This window comes from Entelurus aequoreus, linkage group LG03 (assembly GCF_033978785.1).
Source record: "Entelurus aequoreus isolate RoL-2023_Sb linkage group LG03, RoL_Eaeq_v1.1, whole genome shotgun sequence".
NCBI classification, from domain to species: Eukaryota; Metazoa; Chordata; class Actinopteri; order Syngnathiformes; family Syngnathidae; genus Entelurus; species Entelurus aequoreus.
In genome coordinates this window covers 9865706-9880997 of record NC_084733.1, presented here as the reverse complement: position 1 = coordinate 9880997, position 15292 = coordinate 9865706, and the positions used below count along the sequence as shown (strand labels likewise).

The window sequence follows — 15292 nt, the reverse complement described above, 5'->3', positions numbered from 1 at the left end:
AAAAGATGGTATTCTTCAAGTCTACTTGTTAACCATCACAACTTGACTCTTCAGATTACAGGCTTCATTAGTTCATGCTCAAAGACTAGATAGAGCAGCTACAGTCAGACTACAACTGATCAGAACAGGCTATACCTGTCCTATCTAGTCTTTGAACTTTAGTTTGATCGACTCTGCTCTCATTTGATTTTGTCAGTTAAAGTCAGACTAGAGCTCAAATCCTAGGGGACACCTCTCGTCAGGATAGGGCTGACTAGATCAGACTAGAAGTAGAAGTCCAAGACTAGGTTGGGCAGCGTTGATCTAGTCAGCTCTAGTTCACTAGAACTCAAAGACTAGTTAAGGCAGTTCTAGTTTGAGTTAGTCAGAATAGAGCTCAAAGACTATATCGGACAGCTTTAGCTGACTAGATCAGACTAGAACTCTAAAGTAAATAGGACGGCACTTGAAATGATAGAGCTGACTAGATCACACTGAAGATCCAAGATGGCGGCGCTTCACGGCGGCAGCTTCTTGCGAGCGCTCCTGGAAGTGTAGACCAATTTGGCAAAAATACCCGTCAATTCAGTCAATTTCATGGCTGGCTCACAGCGTGTTCACTCCGTGATCACTTACGACCGACTTACGATTCTGGATGTGGAGAGATCGGGCCATTTTGGGCTGAAAGATGCGTGTACGGTGGACCTACTCGCTAGCTTGGGAATTCTTCGCTAGCTACATCCAGCAGTGGCCTTCGAAGCAGCGGCGTCCACTACCAGCGGAGACTGTCAACGAAAGAGACGTAAGCGGTGCGCTCGGAAGCAGAAGCGGGGGTGTCGGGTGGGGCTAACAACAACGCTAAAGGCGTTGTTGTTAGCGGGGCTAACGAAAAAGCTAAATGCTAATCCACAAAGAAGCGCTAATAAGGAGTCTGTTAAGCTAGAACTAGCCAGCGCCAGGCTGGATAATCCCTGCACACATAGCAATTCTCTTAGAATAATATACAACTCACATAATGTTTTTTCTGCGTCAGAGGTGGACATGCATTTTACTGAGGTGGCAAACAATCTAAAAATTCCTGTCATATCAATTCCTAGATATGGTCGAAATTATTTAAAGTGCACTACGCATAATAAACGTAACATTATTAATATTGCTACTACGGATACTTTCAAGAAAAACTCCTCAAAACAGCCCACTACCTATAATATGGGCTTTTTAAACATAAGGTCATTGTCTTCCAAAACGTTATTAGTTAATGAAGTCATTAGAGACAACAATCTTGATGTCGTTGGTCTAGCCGAGACCTGGCTCAAACCAGACAAATTTTTTGCGCTGGGTGAGGCGTCTCCTCCTGGCTATACGGGAACGCATATTGCCCGTCCCATTAAAAGGGGTGGGGGTGTTGCACTAATATACAACAAAAACTTTAGCCTTACCTCGGACCTAAATAATAAATATAACTCGTTTGAGGTGCTTACTGTGAGGTTTGTCACACCGCTGCCTCTGCACCTGGCTGTCATCTACCGCCCCCCAGGGCCCTATTCGGACTTTATCAATGAATTTTCAGAGTTCGTTGCTGATCTAGTGACGCACGCCGACAATATAATCATAATGGGAGACTTTAACATCCATATGAATACCCCATCGGACCCTCCATGCGTGGCGCTCCAGACTATAATTGATAGCTGTGGTCTTACACAAATAATAAATGAACCCACGCATCGCAACGGTAATACGATAGATCTAGTGCTTGTCAGGGGTGTCACCACCTCCAAAGTTACGATACTTCCGTACACTAAAGTAATGTCCGATCAATACCTTATAAAATTCGAAGTTCTGACTCATTGTCAACAAACTAATAGTAATAATAATAACTACTATAGCAGCCGCAACATTAATGCTGCCACAACGACGACTCTTACTGACCTACTGCCTTCGGTAATGGCACCATTCCCAAATTATGTGGGCTCTATTGATAACCTCACTAACAACTTTAACGACGCCCTGCGCGACACCATTGATAGTGTAGCACCGCTAAAGCTAAAAAGGGCCCCTAAAAGGCGTACCCCATGGTTTACAGAAGAAACTAAAGCCCAGAAATGATCATGTAGAAAGCTGGAACGCAAATGGCGTGCGACTAAACTTGAGGTTTTCCATCAAGCATGGAGTGATAGTTTAATAACTTATAAACGCATGCTTACCTCAGCTAAAGCTAAATATTACTCAAATCTCATCCACCTCAACAAAAAGGATCCTAAATTTTTGTTTAGTACAGTAGCATCGCTAACCCAACAAGGGACTCCTCCCAGTAGCTCCACCCACTCAGCAGATGACTTTATGAATTTCTTTAATAAGAAAATTGAAGTCATTAGAAAAGAGATTAAAGACAATGCATCTCAGCTACAACTGGGTTCTATTAACACGGATACGACTGTGTATACGACGGACACTGCCCTCCAAAATAGTTTCTCCCTCTTTGATGAAATAACATTGGAGGAATTGTTAAAATGTGTAAATGGGACAAAACAAACAACATGTTTACTTGACCCAATTCCTGGGAAACTTATCAGGGAGCTTTTTGTTTTATTAGGTCCATCAGTGTTAAATATTATAAACTTATCACTTTCCTCTGGTACTGTTCCCCTAGCATTCAAAAAAGCGGTTATTCATCCTCTACTCAAAAGACCTAACCTCGATCCTGACCTCATGGTGAACTACCGGCCCCTAGAGGGGGGGAGTTACCCACATATGCGGTCCTCTCCAAGGTTTCTCATAGTCATTCACATTGACGTCCCACTGGGGTGAGTTTTCCTTGCCCGTATGTGGGCTCTGTACCGAGGATGTCGTTGTGGCTTGTACAGCCCTTTGAGACACTTGTGATTTAGGGCTATATAAATAAACATTGATTGATTGATTGATTGAAGGTCAAAGACTAGATAGGGCACCTCTCATCTGACTAGAGCTAACAAGATAAGACCAAAGTTGTCCTATCTAGTATTGAATTCTGGTGTATACTAGTCAGCTTTAGCTTAACTTAAGTTCTCCTATCTAGAGCAAATAAGACAAGACTGAGGTCAATGACTAGATAGGACAACACTAGTATGACTAAAGATGACAAGATCAGACTAGAGCTATCTTATCTTGTCTTTGACCTCAAGTCTGATCTATTCAGCTCTAGCTTCAGATCAGACTACATAAAATCAGACTACATTTAGTCAGCTCTAGCCTAACTAGAGATGTTCTATATTTGAGTTTTAGTCGGATCTAGTCAGCTTCACTGTAATCTAGTCAAACTAGAACTGTCCTATTTTGTCTTTGAACTCTAGTCTGAGCTAATCAGACTATAGGTGTCTAGTGTTTGAGCTCTAGTCTGATCTAGTCAGACTAGAGGTGTTTCAGACAAGAGGACAAAGACTAGATAGGACACCTCTAGTCTGACTAGATCAAACCAGAGCTGAATAGATGAGGCTAGAGGTCAAAGACTAGCTAGGTCAGTAGTCCGAACTGGTCAGCTCTAGTCAGACTAGAGCTGTCCTATCTAAGTTTATAAGCACATGAACCAATGAATTCTGTTCGGATGAGAGGCGAAACGTCTTCTTCATAAAAGCTGAAAAGTTTAGTTGCAATCTATTCAATGCCCTGAGAATATGAATGAAAACATTCACAAGCTTGTTACGCATGTCTCAAATAAACAAAAAAACCCAAACCATACCATAATAATCAGTACAAAATCTCAAGTTCTTGGGTGACAGACTCACAATAATTGCCATCGCATATACTCCCCTATGATGATACATGCATTGTACATGCATTTAGCAACATATTTTCCCCTGCCCATATAATATAGGGACACACATATTAGGACACGTGGCCATCCCACCAAGTCAGTCACAATTTTGCACTTTCATTCACAAAAAAATAGTTTGCAATTTGTCTTGCAAGGATTTTGATCCATTCAGTCAGGTGAACTTTTGTGAGGTCTAAGGTTGCATGCAATCCCTGTTCACGGGTTGAGGTAAGAGCTGTCAAGTTCTTTCCTACTAAGGCCCCGTTTACACTAAGCCGGATAAGGTTATCCAGGGCAAATCTCACCTAACCTTATCCGTGTCCACACACAACAATGCCACCGTTTAAGACCCCCGTCCGCCGGCGCAACGCCACTTATTACGCATGCGCGTAAAATGCACACGTCATAGTCACCTCCAGTGTTGCTTTGTGATCAAGTTCTTAAATTTAACTTATCTGAACAATATCCAGTGTTGTGGTATTTCAATTAACTAGAATCCAGTGTGCTGAGGGGCCCTACTGTAGTGAATCACACCTGAGACATCATAAATTAATCAAATCTTTATTAGACACGTAAACAATGTGATAAAGAACATTTTACATGAATTAAACTAGGGATCTAGATATCTGGTCAGGACACTCCTCACTCTTTTGCCTTCACCTTCATTGTTCATTTCTTTTTGGTGACTTTATATACTCTGGACCTAGACGGCGAGTCCGCGACATACATGGCGGACAATAACTGATACGGTCTGCTTTGATGGTCTAAATGCATTCGCCGTTTTCCGTAGTTAGTTTTCCCTCGACGGCCAGGTAATACAAAGCACACGCTACCTTTTTTATCACATCCACGGGAGCTCGCATTCTCGTTGACTATCCTTCGACAAATGGAAAGTTCTCTTGCCGTCTAAGAAGTGTTGTATCCGAAATATCTGCAATCGCTTTCTTTTAAGGTATTCATGTGTGATTTCCACAAGCGTCTGTACATGTAGAAGAATGAGAAACATGGCATGTCTGGATGACTCGCCTTCATATTTCCAGTGGTTAGCTCCGAGTTATGAAACCGCTTTGTTATGAAGCTGGCTGTGGCGCGTTCTTTCTGACGTCACTTCCTGTGTGGGCGCGGCCTTTCTGGCGTCACTTCCTCTCCGAACTCACTTTGTAAACGATCAATGAGTCCATACAAAGCTAAGTGCTGGAGAGTCAATAATTACACGGCTGACTTACCCGTGTAAAAATTTGTCCGAGGGGGGGGACCTTAAACCATGGTTTAGTGTGGCTGAAACGGGGCTTAGGCTAAATAATTATTCGATTAAGGGGTTAAACGGCTTAGTGTAGACATGGCCTAAGGAACAGTCACATTGAAACAGAAAATGTCCTGTTGGACCCATGATTGAATACTTTAAAAAAGCACACCTCTAAAGTGGACACACACTAAAATAGAGCTGGGATAACATCACCTGACAACTAACTGACCAAACGTGACAAGGGTCCGTGCTGATCCTTAACCTCAATTTTCCTCTGTGCTAGTTTGTCCAACGTGTCAGGCCTCACAAAAATGCTCTTTGACAGTGTCCCGAAGCCAGTGTGTTCACAGGAACCTGTCTTTGCAGCGAACGTGTATCATAAAGTGAAAGTTTACGACACGTGTGCCTATTTTCCGCCCGAGCCGTGTCACCGAGCACAGCGTGGGGGCTCTGTGGTCCTCGCAGGTCTGCACCTTCGCTGTCAACCCGGCTGAGTGGCAGAAAGGTGCTAATAGCTGCTGCTATGCTTAAACTCCCCGAGCATCTGCTGTGGGTGACACTCCTCTTTCACTCTAACCTCGCCCCGTCTGACAGCACGGCTATTTTGGTTTCCCCCTTCAAACTTGCACCTGATAGATATTCCCCCCCCCAACCAGGGGCTGATGAATGATTTACAGTGTAGCATGTGTGAGCTGATGCATTCTAATCCGTCTCATTTAAAATATGGCATCGTAAACTAGCAGAACAACTTGAACAAGAACACTCAGGAAGCAAATACTTTTGCCAAGGCGTAAATATATGTCAGCTGCACAATCAATCGGTGGACATTTGGCTACATTATCTTAAATTTCTTCTGGATCCAAGACCATAGCACAACAAACAAACAAGCTTATCTATTTCTCTGTCGTCAAGAAATGTAATAGTTTTCAAGTGGAATAAGGGATGGGTACCGAATTCTGTAATTTTATAGGCACCGGCCGAATTCCGTCGGTACTACTGGGTATTTATTCACGTTAAATCAAATGGTGCCATATTTCGATGCCTTTGTTGCACATGACGTCATGTGCAGTTGCCGACTCGGCTCAAACACTTGGCGGGCAAACAAGCACTCAGGCAACACTCAGACGGGACTCAGTCGGGCTGTCTCTAGGTCAGGGGTTGGGAACCTTTTTGGCTAAGAGAGCCATTAAAAGCCAAATATTTTAAAATGTATTTCCGTGAGAGCCATATAATATTTTTTAACACTGAATATAACTAAATGCGTGCATTTTTAGGTAAGACCAACATGTTTAGAGTATAATAAGTCTCTTATTCTTTTTAATACCATTGTTATTCTGAAGCTAACCAATAATAAATAAAATACTGCTTACCATTAATGCAACTTCTTGAACAGGTGCGGTCGAAAACGGATGGATGGATTAAAACTAGAGATGTCTGATAAATGCTTTAAAATGTAATATCGGACATTATCGGTATCGTTTTTTTTATCGGTACCGTTTTTTTAATTATCGTATCGGTTTTTTATTTTTTCAAATTTTTATTAAATCAACATAACCAACACAAAATACACTTACAATTAGTGCACCAACCCAAAAAACCTCCCTTCCCCATTTGCACTCATTCACACTCATTCACACAAAAAGGTTGTTTCTTTCTGTTATTAATATTCTGGTTACTACATAATATATCAATATATATCAATACAGTCTGCAAGGGATACAGTCCGTAAGCACACATGATTGTGCGTGCTGCTGGTCCACTAATAGTACTAACCTTTAACAGTTAATTTTACAAATTTTCATTGATTACTAGTTGCTAGGTAACTGTTTTTATATTGTTTTACTTTCTTTTTTATTCAAGAAAATGTTTTAAATGTGTTTATCTTATTTTATTATTTTTTTATAAAAAGGACCTTATCTTTACCATACCTGGTCGTCCAAATTAGGCATAATAATGTGTTAATTCCACAACTGTATATATCGGTATCGGTAATTAATAGTTGGACAATATCAGAATATCGGATATCGGCAAAAAAAGCCATTATCGGACATCCCTAATTAAAATGCATGAAAATGTTTTATATTTTCAACGTTATTTTTAAAACTGTGATTACCAGAGGAATTATTCATTACTTATCGTGTTAAGCGATGTCAGCTGAGATTTATCTGAGAGCCAGATGCAGTCATCAGAAGAGCCACATCTGGCTCGAGAGCCAAAGGTTCCCTACCCCTGCTCTAGGTGATACTGGAATTTTGCCAACAAAGCAAGTATGCCTGATAGAAAACACTCAAACATAAAGTAAGGCGTTACTTTTTAAAAAGGGCTACCTCTATGCTAATATACTTTGTTTTTGCCAGAGACATGCTACTGATTAGCATTAGTGATTTCACATGGTGATTTCAACACCTCCAAATTTTGTAGTGAAAACTACAACTAAGATGCATGAACAAAGAGCTGGCGAGTTGTGTGGCTTTCCTACTAAAAATGTCCGTACGATCAAATCCAGAAAAACGGTGTATGGAAGAAATAAAATCAGATATATTAAATGTTTGTACGCACAAATCCAAGCACATTTTTACCTTTCTATCGCTATCCACTTTAACTCAACCCCAGACGTGTAAATACGCAAGGAATATTGAAAGCCATGTGACTGAGAACGGTACGTGCTGCCCAATTAGGACTCAGTAAAAGGCGCTTCTTTATCCTGCTCCGGAAAACAGCATGCAGGCTAAACAAATAAAATAAATAAATAAATAGTCGGGCATCAGGAACAAAGTGAAGAAGAAGATGGATGTACATCACTAAAACAGATGAGCGTTTGAAAAGATACTCGTTGCAACCGCCGCACCTTCCTCTCCCACACAAACACAGACGACCATCCCCGATATGATACTAAGGATGAGTGAGTCTATAGCTGGGATGTTTCTGACATCATGTCCCGCCCAGTGAATACTGGTGGTGGTCAACCTAGCTCTGTACTCAATGGGTACTAGGCGCCATTTAGCCTTTCACAAAAAAAAAAGCCCTATACTTGTGTTGATTTTGGCTGTACGAATCGGGGAAAGAATAAAAATGTCTGCAGAGTTCCTCGAGAGATAATCAAAAAGGGCGGAAGAGTGCAAGATATTATAAAACGACGACGATAAAAGCGTCTCACACTCCAGTCCAATGGAGCAGAGTCGAAGAATTCGTGAGTTTGCATTGATTACTTCGTTAAAGGTTTGTTTGATATACTTTTAACGTTTATCATTTCCCATTTAAGTATTATCTTGATATTATTCGTATTTCTTAAACACATTTTTGCTATGAAAGTTTCAAAAAGCGCCAACTCGGCGAGTCTAAATAAAAGAAAGCAAATGTGAGTAAAACCTAAAAGAGTTAAGCTTTTACCAAAGGCAACAATCGTAAATGAAGCTTTTAGCACGTAAAACACTGTTGACATATGTAGTTATATTTTGATAAAGACAGATAAAATCCCGCCTACTTGTTATTGCTGTGTACAACAACAGCAACAAACTTGGCTTCTTAAGACGCAAAGTTAAATTATGAAAGGCAACCTTACCCGAGCAAAAACTATGCATATTTATCCGGTAGAGTCTTGATATCCATTTCCTTGACACAGCCACACACAAAGAAGATGTAGACCTCCATGCTTTTCTAAGTCTCCATCTGTTTTGTCGTGTAGAATGGCGTCTGGAGCACAATAGTTCAATTAGTTTGGGAATGCGACCGACGTTTAACCCTTGATATCACTCGACAAATATATTTTTGATAACGTATAGGGATCTATTCCATTGAATAGTTGGGAATATGTGTGTGAATGGGTGAATGTGGAAATACTGTCAAAGCGCTTTGAGTACCTTGAAAGTAGAAAAGCGCTATAAAAGTATAACCCATTTATCATTTTCCACGTCAACGTCAGTTTTTATCTCAATTTTGCTGTGAAAAAGGACGTAGTGCATGTTTTTGTGCGTACACAAGCTTGATACGTGAGAGCATGGGTGTGTCCTAAGTTAAACACTTACAGTATTAACACTTTGTAGGGTGCTACATAAGACTAGATTCAGCCTAAGTGCAAAGACTACTTCATGACTAGGCCACACACCGTAGTCTATACACAACTGCCATCTGACGTCTTGCTATTGCAACTGCTTACAAACGAGACTCAGAAGTGTAACAAAACAAGATATAACAACTGGACAGCATTGTTATCTTTTTTAACTCACTGCTAAATGTTAAATTAAAAAAATGATGTTATTATTAAACAAATTCACATTTATTTACACATGAACACACAAAAGTATCATCTGGTATCGGTAACAATTCCCTGGTGCCACAAATTGGCACAATATATATTCAAATGTGAAAGGTACCCATCCCTAAGTGGAATAATATATTTAGTTGTTACTATTCGGTCTTTGTGAGATCCCCGTTATGTGTTATTGTTACTTCTCGCCTATATATCTCTTGGTAACCTAATTGGGTTTTTTGGAATTTTTTTGTATTTTGTTACCAAAATTTAAATTAATTCAAACTTTTTTAGCTTGGAATCATTGCTGCTTGATTTATTGCTTCCTTCTACGATCTACGAACAACTCTGACTCTTTATCCTGCCTATCTAAAGGAACGTAGTTGGTATACAGTAGTACCGCAACTTAAGAGTGTTTTGAGATAGGAACTGTCTCTTGGCTAATTGTTATGCTTTATGTTGCGGACACAAATTTGTGTTTCAACCTTCCCTGCTATTAGTTGGCATATCAAATGCCACAAAGAACTCCACATGATCCGCCCAAAACACCTGGTCTTACTCGCTGGCATTAGCTATAGTTAGGGATCGACATACATTTGTTTTCTCATGATTGGAACGACGAAAGTGAGCATATGCCAGCCAAGTACATTCAAATAATATTTAACCGGTGGACATTTATCCATGAAAATATGGAAAAGCTGCTGATGGTGGGTTTGAAAGAGAAGCAGCTGGAAGGAGTTACTAAAGATATTAACACTTATTCGGGCAGTTGTTTACTACATGATATCATATTGTTTTTTGTACAATAATTCTGGGTAACACTTTAGTATGGGGAACATACTCACCATTAATTAGTTGCTTATTATCATGCAAATTAGTAACATATTGGCTCTTAATTAGTCATTATTAAGTACTTATTAATGCCTTATTCTGCATGGCCTTATTATACAACCAGTAAGCCATTAACTAAGAGTGTTCCTTCAATAACCTCAGAATTATTGCTTATTAGTAACCCTAACCCCAACCCTAACCTTAACCTAGAACCCTTATATGTTCCCCTAGTGGCCAAATAACTCTAAATTAAGTCTGTGTTACTTTAATAAGCAACTCATTAATGGTGAATATGTTCCCCATACTTAAGTGTTACCTAATTCTGACCTAAAAGTTTGATTTTCTTTTTTAAAAAGCACATTACATGTTACAATTGTACTGTTTTGGGGACCAAGCACCAATGGTGGAATAGATTTTAATGAATTTCAATGAGCGACGTGGATTTGAGATATAGTGTTTTGAGTTCAGAACCAACCAAGCTTGTTAGTTGAGGTACTACTGTGATTGTATTCCATCATCACTGTGTACATTTTGAATACTGACTATGCTGCACACAAAAACAAATATTAAGAGACAAACTGAGACCAATGAAAAACAATGGTCAAGCCATTATAAGAACAGTAATCAACGCACCAAAACAAGGCAAAAAGGAAGGCAAAATGATGAGAAGGGGGACAAAAATGGAGGAGGGCAAAAAATAAAAATATCAAAAATTAATCTTCTATCCATATGAACTGAAAAAGGTCCCACAGTAAAAAAAAAAAAAGACATAGACCAAGCCTGTTTCATGTGTCCAGGCTGTCACTTACCTTCTGTGGGAGTTTCTGTTGCTATTGACATGGCCGCGTCCGGTGCAGCCAGGCGTGGGACACTTAAGAACGTTCTCATACATAGCCACAACTTCATAGCGACAGGAGACAGGAGTGAGAGACACGGAAGGTTAGGAGCCCCTCGCAAACCACGCGTGAGTTCTATTAGTGTGTAAGCTTGGCATTATAAACATCATTAAGAAATGAGCCTGCGTGAACCTAAATGACCTCGTCTTCATTTTAATGAACGCCTGTTTGAAAAGGGCAGGCGAGGTTTCCCGCCATATTGCTTCCACTTATCCGAGCCTTTCGAATTAATATTCATGCAATGGGCACGGTCATGAATTAAAAAGGAGCCATTTAGGTTCAACAGGACACAGAAATGGAAGGGGGTGGGGGGGGGGGGGGTTGGGGCCATGCGGAAAGCAGACAATCATGCAAAACACACATGCTGAAATCAACAGAAGATGCTGACACTCCTTGATAGAGTGCGCTTTCTTATCACATTGACACCGTAGTCTTCGATACCATTTACCATTAAAACACATAACTATCTCACATCCCTGTGGCAAGCAGACAATTAGATTAATGATCTATAGATGTCTGAGAGGCGCTGGGACGCAGGCGAGGGTCGTCTCGACACCGCGGCACGTAGGGCCAAACCCCATCGGCATCAGCTTCATCATTATCACCCCCTTAAACTTTCACCTCTCATCATCCTCTTTTCTTTACATACTAATTGGTGTTCGGTGCAGGTAATTGGAAAAAAGCCTGCCACCTCAACCTGCCACTAGCCAATACATTATGCATATCCAAGTTTAGCCCTGCCCTCTACAGCGAGGCAGGAAATTGAAGCAAAAAAAAAAAGAACATATCACAAAGGATGCACACTGAGGAAAGAAATACATGGTGTGTTGTACACTACACCAGAAAACATTACCGTTTACAGTGACAAAAAGAAAAAAAAAGGCTGCAATGAGCAAACAGCGGCGGGAATGAATGCGTTCGAGACATAAATTAATTGTCATTTTTCACATTTCCCAAGGAGCTGTCTGGCTGCACGGTGTGATTTCCCAATTAAATGAAACCACTGCATTAATAAAACATAATCTATCCGGCGCTGCAACGGCGCCAACAGTGAGAGAGTTGAATATGTCCTGCAGGCGATCACTCTTTACCTTTAAACTAGTCAAAACAAGGAGTCTGTCGGTATGAGGCTATTGGACATGTATTGACAGGACTTCAGGGATTGGCTGACGAGGCAAAGACTCCCTAATGATTCCTGTCAGGTCACCTTTTAAATGTCTCCAGACTGAAGTGAGTGTGTCAGATTACTCACTGGCCAATGGGAGTTGTATTGGTGCTTGAGAATTTACACAGACACCTTTAATGTGGATTATATATGAATACAAACGGTATGTAACAATATTTAAATGGAAATTGGCAAAATTGCAAGTTTCTATAACAGGGGACAGCTCTGTGTAAAACCTTTTAAACACATTTCGGCCAACTAGAAATCAATAATTATAAATACAATATTTTATCCAGTTTACAGCATAAAACACCTGCTTATGACCTATTTCCAACATTATGAGAGCCCTCCGGACATTAAATAACATCCTTTACACTCGTTTAATCCAATACAGTAATGCCGCCTGAGGCCGAGCCAATCAGTGGCCAAGATATTAAACAGTGTCCTCTGATTGGGTCGCTCTCCTATAGTAGCCAATTCCACTGTAATATTGATATTTTTAGTATATTTAGCATTTTTTATGCTTGAAAACGCTTAATTTAGGCCAAACATTTTGTAAAAAAAACCTCAAATAATATCCAGGATGTGGTGAAACCACAATATTTGAAAGCGATTGTATAAAATATTCAAGTACTACACATAATTTCCAAACATATATAACATACTGTATAACCATAGGAAATACATGTGTTGTTTATGGCAAACAATATCTAATTAATTCCAATGGACATTTCCAAAATAACCAATGCTTAAATCATAGTGAGAAATTTAAAGCACCTAATGAAGCCCATAGGCAATAACCGCTGATTCTAATGTGTATTTGTCTTTTGTGTTCCCAATGTATTGGTAGACCTGGGCAATATGGCTGAAAACTGTATCACAATATGCGTTTTTTATATTGATCGATATTGATAATTATTCATATTTTTTAGGACTTATTTAAGCCTGCGAATAAATACAGTAATACAATTTCCAACTTACCAAGGGTGCTATTTATCAGTGGAGAATGTGTCTGGTAGCCGGGTGGTGAAATACTGTCAGTACATTTGAAGGTAGTTGCACTTTCGAGACACTAGATGGCATTAGTGTAAAGCTATTGAACGCGACACAGAGTAGTTTGGGAAGCTACTCATTAAAGTGACACATTGGAAGTGTCAGAATGTTGCCGCACTGTCTGCATTAAAACCAACAAACAAAACTAAAGACTATTTTCTGTTATTGAGTTGATATTTCAAGATATCAATTTCTCTTCTCACTCCATGCAAAGAATCCACAGCTAAACAGGAAGACGGCGCAACCAAACATGGTAGCTGATACTATTACTTGATTAGCTGTTAGCATGTCACACCCATTGCTCAGTGACACTTCCCGTTTCCTGTTGAGACTGGGTTCCCAGAGCGCGAGTGACTTCATGCAACAAATCTTGATACATCAATTCTTGTTTCTTCCAACCAAAAATTATAAATATATATTGAATGTTTTATCAAACACATTTTATATTGATATTGATTATGGGTCTATTGTAATATATATTGATATAGTTTTATTGCCCCAGCCTAATTTTTGGTATGTGTATTTTGCTTTAGCCTCCTCAAATAAATGGGCTATTTATTTGTCCAGAGTGTGTAACTGACAAAGGAACTAACGTCATTTCAGACAATGAGCTGCTATTTCCCCCCCATACTTTGAACCCTGCACTTTACACAATGCTGCGGAAAATTTATGGAATTTTCCAGGTTCATGAGATTCACATGTCGCCGATAAAATTAGCCTAGTTACATCAGACAAATTAAATTGCCGTGTCACACGAGACCAGGGCTGTTATGGCGGCCAAATCTGGCCTGTAAATGACACCATACCGGCCTCCGAGTTCAGTTCAAAACATGGGTGACTAACATTTGTGCAGAACATTCCTAGAAACATTAGTGTTCCTGTTGTATAGATCCTTGCATTAGCATTTTATCCTTGCTAGTAAACATAGAATACTGGGGTCCAAACTTGTGATTTACAGAATTGAGGCGTTCCTCAAGACACTCCTTTAGGTCCTCTTCTTTTTGGCAGTTACATTTTTTTGTAATGTGCTTCATGTAACTAAGGTGCTGCTGTAGCTTGCTTTCTTCAGATGTAGTCAGTAGTCGTTTGTTCAACTTCTTTAGTTATGCTAGTAGTGATCCTTAAGGTTGCATTTTAGGTTCCCTCTTTTTCATTATTTGGGCTATTCAACTGGTGGCCCGCGAGTTCAGTTCCAAAAACTAGTGATTGACTTACATTTTGCAGCAGATTCTTAAAAACACTGGAGTGCTGTCATAGAAATGATCTTTGACTAGCTTTTTTGGAGAAGGTCCTTAAAAACAGAAAACGCGCTCCTGTAACTCTGACGAAATAAATAAACAACAATCAAAGGTCAACTGTAGAGGACACTGGTTTTCCGGAATATACAACATAGGACTAATAGTTCAAGGGAGAGGTTTGGCCCCCGGATCCTTAGCTTTTAGGAAATGTGGCCCCCGAAACAACTTAGTTGAATATCTTTGCGGGAGACCAATGGAATTGTTCACATTAAATCCAACACACTCACACAATCATTCACTCAGCCATTTAGTACATTATGCACTCGCCCTCATCATTGACAAGTAACAACGAAAATCACACGAAACAGTCCCAAAGCTGAAGAAGATTGACCCGGTCATAGAAAAAGAAAACGGAGGAGAAATCCACCACCAAAAATAGGACCTGAAAGATGTGCAGGAGGAGGAGAAGAAAAAAGACAGCGCTCAATGGCTACTCCGGTAGGCTTTTGTATGTTGTGTTACAGGCAATGTCTTTTGTTAAGTCTGTGAACAAACACAAGCGTCTATGTAAAGTTTTAATGTTTCAATGTTTACACCGGGCAACATGGTGAACAGGGGTTATTACGTGTGCCTCACAATACGAAGGTCCTAGGTTCAATCCTGTGCTCGGGTAGGAATTGGGGGTTGAATCACCAAAATGATTCCTGGGCACGGCCACCGCTGCTGCTCACTGCTCCCCTCACCTCTCAGGGGGTGAACAAGGGGATGAGTCAAATGCAGAGGTTAATTTCACCACACTTAGTGTGTGTGTGACTATCATTGGTACTTTAACTTTTTAACTTTAA

The 15292-nt window shown here is 40.1% G+C and overlaps 1 protein-coding gene across 1 annotated transcript in view; it reads right to left on the bottom strand.

Annotated features, from left to right (window-relative positions):
* Positions 1 to 10994, bottom strand: part of LOC133646109 (myelin transcription factor 1-like protein) — an 83948-nt gene extending 72954 nt beyond the window's left edge. The window contains exon 1 of the mRNA XM_062041130.1: positions 10905 to 10994. Within this exon, the coding sequence (XP_061897114.1) occupies positions 10905 to 10987 (83 nt within the window). The 5' untranslated portion in view covers positions 10988 to 10994. The remainder of the gene's footprint in view (positions 1 to 10904) is intronic.
* Positions 10995 to 15292: the final 4298 nt, after the last annotated feature.